This window comes from Sphaeramia orbicularis, unplaced genomic scaffold (genome assembly GCF_902148855.1).
Source record: "Sphaeramia orbicularis unplaced genomic scaffold, fSphaOr1.1, whole genome shotgun sequence".
NCBI classification, from domain to species: Eukaryota; Metazoa; Chordata; class Actinopteri; order Kurtiformes; family Apogonidae; genus Sphaeramia; species Sphaeramia orbicularis.
In genome coordinates, this window is record NW_021941508.1 from 360,852 (window position 1) to 371,599 (window position 10,748).

At 38.0% G+C, this 10,748-nt stretch overlaps 1 protein-coding gene across 1 annotated transcript in view; it reads right to left on the minus strand.

The window, feature by feature from the left end:
• Positions 1-5,239: 5,239 nt before the first annotated feature.
• Positions 5,240-10,748, minus strand: part of LOC115415986 (uncharacterized) — a 20,607-nt gene continuing 15,098 nt past the window's right edge. Inside the window, exons 4-6 of the mRNA XM_030129664.1 lie at positions 7,965-8,060; positions 7,706-7,873; positions 5,240-5,410 (exon numbers count right to left, since the gene is read on the minus strand). Of these exons, the coding sequence (XP_029985524.1) occupies positions 5,240-5,410; positions 7,706-7,873; positions 7,965-8,060 (435 nt within the window). The remainder of the gene's footprint in view (positions 5,411-7,705; positions 7,874-7,964; positions 8,061-10,748) is intronic.

Below are 10,748 nucleotides of genomic sequence, written 5' to 3' on the forward strand. Positions count from 1 at the left end.
TCGTCATACTCTTCTGTTTCCTCTTCATACTCGTCTGTTTCCTCCTCATACTCGTCTGTTACCTCTTCATACTCGTCTGTTTCCTCTTCATACTCCTCTTTTTCCTCTTCATACTCGTCTGTTTCCTCTTCATACTCGTCTGTTTCCTCTTCATACTCGTCTGTTTCCTCCTCATACTCGTCTGTTTCCTCCTCATACTCGTCTGTGTCCTCTTCATACTCGTCTGTTTCCTCTTAATACTCGTCTGTTTCCTCCTCATACTCGTCTGTTTCCTCTTCATACTCGTCTGTTTCCTCTCCAGACTTGTCTGTTTCCTCTTCATACTCGTCTGTTTCCTCCTCATACTCGTCTGTTTCCTTTTCATACTCGTCTGTTTCCTCTTCATACTCGTCTGTGTCCTCCTCATACTCGTCTGTTTCCTCCTCATACTCGTCTGTTTCCTCTTCATACTCGTCTGTTTCCTCTTCATACTCTTGTGTTTCCTCTTCATACTCGTATGTTTCCTCTTCATACTCGTCTGTTTCCTCTTCATACTCGTATGTTTCCTCTTTATACTTGTCTGTTTTCTCTTTATACTTGTCTGTTTCCTCTGCATACTTTTCTGTTTCCTCTTCATACTCTTGTGTTTCCTCTTCTTACTCTTTTTCCTCTTCATACTCGTGTTTCCACTTCATACTGCTCTGTTTCCTCTTCATACTCATCTGTTTCCTCTTCATACTTTTCTTTCCCTTTCATACTCGTCTGTTTCCTCTTCATACTCGTCTTTTTCGTCTTCATCCTCGTCTGTTTCCTCCTCATAGTCGTCTGTTTCCTCTTCGTACTCGTCTGTTTCCTCTTTATACTCTCGTGTTTCCTCTTCATACTCTTCTGTTTCCTCATACTTCTCTGTTTCCTCTTCATACTCCTCTTTTTCCTCTTCATACTCGTCTTTTTCCTCTTCATACTCGTCTGTTTCCTCTTCATACTCGTCTGTTTCCTCCTATACTCGTCTGTTTCCTCTTCATACTCGTCTGTTTCCTCCTATACTCGTCTGTTTCCTCTTCATACTCGTCTGTTTCCTCCTCATACTCGTCTTTTTCCTCATCATACTCGTCTGTTTCCTCATCATACTCGTCTGTTTCCTCCGCATACTCTTGTGTTTCCTCTTCATACTCTTGTGTTTCCTCTTCATACTCATCTGTTTCCTCCTCATACTCGTCTGTTTCCTCCTCATACTCGTCTGTTTCCTCTTCATACTCGTCTGTTTCCTCTGCATGTTCGTCTGTTTCCTCTTCATACTCGTCTTTTTCCTCTTCATACTCGTCTGTTTCCTCCTCATACTCGTCTGTTTCCTCTTCATACTCTTGTGTTTCCTCTTCATACTCATCTGTTTCCTCTTCATACTCATCTGTTTCCTCTTCATACTCGTCTGTTACTTCTTTATACTTGTCTGTTTCCTCTTTATACTTGTCTGTTTCCTCTGCATACTTGTCTGTTTCCTCTTCATACTCTTGTGTTTCCTCTTCATACTCTTGTGTTTCCTCTTCATACTCTGTTTCCTCTTCATACTCGTGTTTCCACTTCATACTGCTCTGTTTCCTCTTCATACTCATCTGTTTCCTCTTCATACTTTTCTTTCCCTTTCATACTCGTCTATTTCCTCTTAATACTCGTCTTTTTCGTCTTCATACTCGTCTGTTTCCTCCTCATAGTCGTCTGTTTCCTCTTCGTACTCGTCTGTTTCCTCTTTATACTCTCGTGTTTCCTCTTCATACTCTTCTGTTTCCTCATACTTCTCTGTTTCCTCTTCATACTCCTCTTTTTCCTCTTCATACTCGTCTTTTTCCTCTTCATACTCGTCTGTTTCCTCTTCATACTCGTCTGTTTCCTCCTATACTCGTCTGTTTCCTCTTCATACTCGTCTGTTTCCTCCTATACTCGTCTGTTTCCTCTTCATACTCGTCTGTTTCCTCCTCATACTCGTCTTTTTCCTCATCATACTCGTCTGTTTCCTCATCATACTCGTCTGTTTCCTCCGCATACTCTTGTGTTTCCTCTTCATACTCTTGTGTTTCCTCTTCATACTCATCTGTTTCCTCCTCATACTCGTCTGTTTCCTCCTCATACTCGTCTGTTTCCTCTTCATACTCGTCTGTTTCCTCTGCATGTTCGTCTGTTTCCTCTTCATACTCGTCTTTTTCCTCTTCATACTCGTCTGTTTCCTCCTCATACTCGTCTGTTTCCTCTTCATACTCTTGTGTTTCCTCTTCATACTCATCTGTTTCCTCTTCATACTCATCTGTTTCCTCTTCATACTCGTCTGTTACTTCTTTATACTTGTCTGTTTCCTCTTTATACTTGTCTGTTTCCTCTGCATACTTGTCTGTTTCCTCTTCATACTCTTGTGTTTCCTCTTCATACTCTTGTGTTTCCTCTTCATACTCTGTTTCCTCTTCATACTCGTGTTTCCACTTCATACTGCTCTGTTTCCTCTTCATACTCATCTGTTTCCTCTTCATACTTTTCTTTCCCTTTCATACTCGTCTATTTCCTCTTAATACTCGTCTTTTTCGTCTTCATACTCGTCTGTTTCCTCCTCATAGTCGTCTGTTTCCTCTTCGTACTCGTCTGTTTCCTCTTTATACTCTCGTGTTTCCTCTTCATACTCTTCTGTTTCCTCATACTTCTTTGTTTCCTCTTCATACTCCTCTTTTTCCTCTTCATACTCGTCTGTTTCCTCTTCATAGTCGTATGTTTCCTCTTCATACTCGTCTGTTTCCTCTACATACTCGTCTGTTTCCTCCTTATACTCGTCTGTTTCCTCCTCATACTTGTCTGTTTCCTCTGCATACTCTTGTGTTTCCTCTTCATACTCTTGTGTTTCCTCTTCATACTCTGTTTCCTCTTCATACTCGTGTTTCCACTTCATACTGCTCTGTTTCCTCTTCATACTCATCTGTTTCCTCTTCATACTTTTCTTTCCCTTTCATACTCGTCTATTTCCTCTTAATACTCGTCTTTTTCGTCTTCATACTCGTCTGTTTCCTCCTCATAGTCGTCTGTTTCCTCTTCGTACTCGTCTGTTTCCTCTTTATACTCTCGTGTTTCCTCTTCATACTCTTCTGTTTCCTCATACTTCTTTGTTTCCTCTTCATACTCCTCTTTTTCCTCTTCATACTCGTCTGTTTCCTCTTCATAGTCGTATGTTTCCTCTTCATACTCGTCTGTTTCCTCTACATACTCGTCTGTTTCCTCCTTATACTCGTCTGTTTCCTCCTCATACTTGTCTGTTTCCTCTGCATACTCGTCTGTTTCCTCTTCATACTCGTCTGTTTCCTCTTCATACTCGTCTGTTTCCTCTTCATACTCGTCTGTTTCCTCTACATACTCGTCTGTTTCCTCTACATACTCGTCTGTTTCCTCCTCATACTCGTCTGTTTCCTCTTCATACTCGTCTGTTTCCTCTCCAGACTTGTCTGTTTCCTCTTCATACTCGTCTGTTTCCTCCTCATACTCGTCTGTTTCCTCTTCATACTCGTCTGTTTCCTCTTCATACTCGTCTGTTTCCTCTTCTTACTCGTCTTTTTCATCTTCATACTCGTCTGTTTCCTCTTCATACTCGTCTGTTTCGTCTTCGTACTCGTCTTTTTCCTCCTCATACTCGTCTGTTTCCTCTTCATACTCGTCTGTTTCCTCCTCATACTCGTCATTTTCCTCTTCATACTCGTCTGTTTCCTCTTTATACTCTTGTGTTTCCTCTTCATACTCGTCATTTTCCTCCTCATACGCCTTGGTTTCCTCTTCATACTCGTCTGTTTCCTCCTCATACTTTTCTTTTTCCTCTTCATACTCGTCTGTTTCCTCTTCTTACTCGTCTGTTTCCTCCTCATACTCGTCTGTTTCCTCTTCATACTCGTCTCTTTCCTCTTCATACTCGTCTTTTTCATCCTCATACTTTTCTTTTTCCTCTTCATACTCGTCTGTTTCCTCTTCTTACTCGTCTGTTTCCTCTTCATACTCGTCTTTTTCCTCTTCATACTCGTCTGTTTCCTCTTTATACTCTTGTGTTTCCTCTTCATACTCATCATTTTCTTCCTCATACTCCTTGGTTTCCTCTTCATACTCGTCTGTTTCCTCCTCATACTTTTCTTTTTCCTCTTCATACTCGTCTGTTTCCACAGATTTGCACCAGTTCTTTGACCGGCCCTTGTCAAAGATTCTTGTTTATTTTTCCTAGTAAAAGTTTGAGTTAATAAAAATCATTTACCTGAACAGCACTGAGCACTTGAGTTCTTACTCGCATCATTACGCTATGTCCTCATAGATTTTAAAACAACAAACCATGTAAATGAGAAGAAGTTTTCCTGATATTACAGCAAATGAAATGTCAATAAAACCAACTGAAACCACACACTGAGTCATTGCTTCTAACCCTAACCCAGGTGATGAGGTCACATGTTTGAGTGATTAGGAATGATTCTGTACAAGCATTGAGGATTCAGTTTCACTTTAATGTTACTGACGTCATGTAAAAATTACAAAAACAACCACAGAAAATACATAAATAAAAGTGTAAGAACTGAAGTAGGACAATGCCTCAATATTAACATTATTAAATATTATATATCATGTCACCCATAAAAAAGAAGATGCCTGCATCTCATACTAAATATGAATATAATTGCTCATAAATAACATTCTAAATAGATCTTTAAAAAACACATGTATAAAAATATTCAATGGTCCAGACTAACTTTTGTCATTTAGCTCATCAACACTTCTCAGACAATGTGAAGAGGAAGTCCACCTCTGAACAGTGCATTAGTACAACAGGTTTAAAATGACAGACTTTCTGAAAACATGTGAAGCACAACATCCACTTTGCTGTTTTTGTGTTAAATAGATGGAATTTTTGCGTACCAGTACTGAAATCCTAACCCTTACCCTACACTGAAAACTCAACATGTTTGTCAAACGTTTCATTACTGACTGTATTGTGTGGACGTTCCTGTGTGAAACATGTTATCAGTGGTTTTGTAGGAAGGGGTAAACCTAATCCTAACCCCAACCCTGTTCCCTAACCCCAACCCTAACCCAAATGTGTAACCCTAACCCTGTTAGCTAACCCCAACCTTAACCCAAACCGTAACCCAAATCCAAATGTGTAACCAGAACCCAAACCCTAACCCTGTTTCCTAAATGTGTAACCCTAACCCTGAGGTCTAACCCTAACCCTAGCTGTTTCCTCATGGGCTGGGTACTACTGTCTGGGGCAGCGCTGCTGTCTCTGCAGATGTCGTATAGACCTCTTGGCCCAGTGACAGAAGACTTGTAAGTGTTCAGAGATCTCCACTGAGAACTGGAGCGCCTCGAAGGCCGTGGAGACAACAGGGAAGGATGGAAGAGGAGTGTGAGGAACATCCAGACTGATCTGAAGAACAAAGAAAGACTGATCTGAAGAAAAAAATACAGACTGATCTGAGGAACATCCACACTGATCTGCAGAACAAATACAGACTGAACTAAGGAACAAATACAGACTGATCTGAAGAACAAATACAGACTGATCTGAGGAACAAATACAGACTGAAGTGAGGAACAAATAAAGACTGAACTGAGGAACAAATAAAGACTGAACTTAGGAACTAATACAGACCAATCTGAAGAACAAATACAGACTGATCTGAAGAACAAATACAGACTGATCTGTAGAACAAACACAGACTGATCTGAAGAACAAATACAGACTGATCTGAAGAACAAATACAGACTGATCTGGAGAACAAAGACAGACTGATCTGAGGAACAAATTCAGACTGATCTGAAGAACAAAAAAAAGACTGATCTGAGGAACATCCTGACTGATCTAAAGAACAAATATAGACTCATCTGCAGAACAAATACAGATTGATCTGAAGAACAAATACAGACTGATCTGAAGAACAAATGCAGACTGATATGAAGAACAAATACAGATCTGAAGAACAAATACAGACTGATAGAAAAAAAATACAGACTGATCTGAAGAACAAATTCAGACTAATCTGAGGAACAAATACAGACTTCTCTGAAGAACAAATACAGACTGATCTGAGTAACAAATACCGACTGATCTGAAGAACAAATACAGACTGATCTGAGGAACAAATACAGACTGATCTGAAGAACAAACAGAATGATCTGCAAAACAAAGAAAGACTGATCTGAAGAACAAATACAGACTGATCTGAAGAAAAAATACAGACTTTTTTGCAAAACAAATACAGACTGATCTGCAGAACAAATACAGACTCATGTGAAGAACAAATAAAAACTGATCTGAAGAACAAATACAGACTGATCTGAGGAACAAATACAGACTGATCTGAGGAACAAATACAGACTGATCTGACAACACAACCACCAGGAGGGGTTTATATTCAGGAGGTGTTCTTTCATGCACAAAAGATTTTGGAGATATTCTGGAAAATCCTTGAAAAACGTTTTGGCTCTTTGTCTTTCTCTGTGTGAGTCAGAGATTCTTGCTTTTTGACAGAGGTGTCCAAAGTATTCCCATTCATTCCTCAGGTAGAAGTATAAATACTAAGGTTGAAACAGACTTCTGTAGAAGGTCAAGTATCAACTTAATGTTTTTACTCCAGTAAAAGTACTGGTTTCAAAATCTCTTAAAGAATAAGAGTACATGTAAGGGGTGAAAATGCCATTAGGACAAAAGCTTAGGCGGTGCTACAGGGGAGGGGCCTTTAGTGCACTACCCCACCTCCCCAAAAAACATATTTCTAAAGGCCATAATGACTACAATGTTTTATTCAAATGTTAATGATGAAACATTTCGGATGCACCAGGCTTCCTGTTTCAGCCACATATATGCCCATTGAACATGGTCTTCTTTGCTGGTGCTCAGTTGGGACCTCTTCATGATAGGCTAATGCTTGGCTATATAAGTCTGCTCTGTCCACACTGGAGTGTCACATGATTTGTGTCGTGTGCAGGTCCAGTGGTCTGGGTACAAACCAATAGGGTGTCGGAATGGTATATGTTTATACTTCTCATCCAACCACAATCAAATTCACTCTGTTGGGATGGCGCCATTTATCTGGATAGTTTTTTATTTGAACAATGACAAGGAATGAAAACAAGCCAAAATGAAATAGGAGTAATGAGTCTATTTTTGAAATGTAAGGAGTAGAAGTAAAAAATCAGCTGAAAAATATTTACTCTAGTAAAGTATAGATAACCAAAAATTCCGATTTAAATAAGGTAATGAAGTATTTGCACTTGGTTACTTAACACGTCTGCTGTTGGATGGTTAAATGGGGAAATCCACATAAAAAACAAATAGCATTTTAAAATGTATTTAAAACCTCTAATTTATTTCTACTTTAAATTAAACTGAAAATAAACCAAAGTCAAAGCCAGATGAAGACCTTTGCTTGTAGAGTTTGTGCATATTTTACACTTCTTACAATTTTACATTTACATTTCTTACAATTATTATTATTTTTTTTAAAAATATGTTTAAAACTTCTTGAGAAGGAACAACCTTTTCTGGCTTTGAATTTGGAGTTGTGTGTTGTGCCATTCTTCTTGGTTTGAAATGTCCATGCATGGATCAGGATGAACCACCTGACCCTAACCCTAACCCTAACCCTAACCATCTGAGCTGGGCTGGCTTTCTCTGTTTTTTTTTTATTTTTATTTTTTTTTTTTGTGCTGGCTTTCTCACCTGAAGCAGAGATGCCTTCAGGACATCTGAGAGCTGCAGCATCTGTGCACTGGCGCCCTCTGCTGGCTGACAAGGCAAACTGACGTTGTCTCTGGCAATTTTTAACCAGTTCAGATGGAACTGGAAAGACTGAGCGAACTCGTACAACTGAGAGAGAGTCTGGTTCATCTGTGAGAACATCAGAGACAAGTACAAAGTATATTTAGTCCAAAGTCTGTTTAGTTACAAATATAAATGAGTAGATGTAGTTCCAGCCGACCTTTGAAGAGCTGAAAGCAGCGGCAGTGTGTTGGATGTTGGGAAGATTATCCAGTTTGTTTTCTGCAGCAGCTACAAATGTTAGTTCATCATCTGTCTGTTGAAAACAAAGCGAGAAATGAAGAGTTTAAGGACCAAATTCCATTTCCACTATAACTTTAATGTTAAAGCACAAGAGAAGAAAATGAAAACTCTAAGTCAGGGGTGTCAAACTCATTTTAGTTCGGGGGCCATATTTAGCCCAATTTCATCTCAAGCAGGCCAGACCAGTAAAATAATGACTTAATAACCTATGAATAATGACAAATCCAAGTTTTTCCTTTTTGTTTTAGTGCAAATAAACCACAATTAAATCATGAAAATATTTACATTTTACAAAAAAGATGTGAATAACTTGAAAAAACAGAAATTTCATTTGAAAAATTAGTGCGATTTTAACAATATTATGCCTCAACTTATTATTTATACATGTACATTTACACGCAACGTTACATAAACATTTGGTAACAGGCAGAAAATTGTTAAAATTTTGGAGTTTGGAACTAAAATTTGAACAATTTCTACAATATTACATCTCTTATTTCTTATCTAACTATAGATGACAATGGATCCATAAATGCACAAAACATTTAGTAACAGGCAGAATATTGTTAAAATTGCACATTTTGGGTTGTTCATCTTTGTTTTTATTAATGTATTTGCATTTTATTGTGAAAGAATAGTTTTGTAAATGTAAATATTTTCACAGTGTAATGTTATTTTTTTCACTTAAAATTTTTCCACATAATTTTTCCCAAGAAAATTTGTAGTTGTCATTATTTGTGGGTTATTGTGTTGTTATTTTTACTGGAGATCACATTGGTCTGTATGTGGACCAGAACCAAAAGGATTTGGATAGCCTGGACTGTTCAGGTTAATTTTTGCGCTTTTATCCCGCGAGCCGGAATGGAACCTTTGGCGGGCCAGATTTGGCCCACCGGCCCACATGTCTAACACCTGTGCTCTAAGTAATTTAACCAAAATAAGTATTATAGACACTGAATATCTCAAACCATTTCAAAGAACTGAATACATACATATATATATATATATATATATATATATATATATATATATATATATATATATGTGTATATATATATATATATATTTTTTTTTTTTTTTTGCGCTACACTACAGTGCTCTTTCATTTTGATTACCAGGAGGTTTTGTGATCACTTTGCTTTGTGTGTTTGTTTGTTTGTTAGCAAGATAACTGAAAAAGTTATGGCTGGATTTACATGAAATTTTCAGGAAATGTTGTTACTGACACAAGGAAGAAATGATTACATTTTGGTGGTGATGGGGGGACGGGGGGGACAGGACTGATCTGCCTTGGTGGAGGTCTGTGTTCTCAGAGTGCATTTCTTGGTTGTTTTTGTATATGCATGTGTCTATGTATATATATATATATATATATATATATATATATATATATATATATATATATATATATATATATATATATATGTGTGTGTATGTGTGTGTGTATAACTGTGTCTATATATGCATATATGTTTACACACACACACACACACACACACACACACACACACACACACACACATATATATATATATCTATATATATATATATATATATATATATATATATATATATATATATTAGGCCTGTAACGGTACACGTACCGAACCAAACCGTTTCGGTACACACCGGTTTGGTTCGGTACACAGCTGTACCCAAACGGTACAGTATGATGAGAAAAAGAAAAAGGAACGAAAGACATTGTTTGATGTGGAACTTTAAATCTGCGCAAGTTTCACACGGACATATTGAAGGAGCGCACAGTGACCCGAAATACGAAATAGCAGCTGATAAAGGGTAAAAAAAAAAAAAAACACAAAAAACAACAACAAATATGATGTGAACCTGGAAGGAACAGACTGCAGACCCTCCACTGTTATTACAGTCCAGCTTGGATCAGTTCAGGTCCCGGTGAAAGACAACAACGAGGAAAGAGACGCTGATAAGATGGACGTTGTTTGGCCCCTAGGAACTACGGTAGTTCTACAACAAACTAGCTCTCTCTCTCTCTCTCTCTCTCTCTCTCTCTCTCTCTCTCTCACGCTGTATAACTGAGGAATAGAACTCAGAGTTGGCCGTTGAAAGTATATAAAAATAAAGTTTCCCTTTTGTTTCACGCCAGCGTTAGTTACATTAGTAATGGACCGGACCGCACCCCCCCATCCCCCAGCTCCGACCAAAAAAACGAAACAAAAAAACAACAAACAAACCATCCCCCAGAAAAATCGCACCTTGCGCGCGCGCACACACACACACACACACACACACACACACACACACACACACACACACACACACACAGTGTCCTAAACAGTTTGTTCTCTGTCCTAAAATAAATAATTTGGTTCAGTTTGTTGTCAGTGTTTCTCTTCAGTTTGTTTAAACAGAATACCAGTTTACCCTCCTGTTAATGTTGCACTTCATGTGGAATTTTTTTGTTGATATTTTTCTGCAGAATGTGAACTGACAGAACTGTGATTAGATTTTTTTGTTTGTTCAAAACTACCTGTCAGGGAAAAGTGCAATACTAATGTTTAAAACACATTTAGTAATATTCATAATTTATTTTATTTTCTATTTGATTTATAGCAGCAGAATTATATTATTCCTGTTTTCCTATATTCTATTGTGTCCAAAAATTGGGGGAAAAATGTTCAAAAATTCATAAATGTATTAAAGACATTTTGAGGGGTTTTCTTTC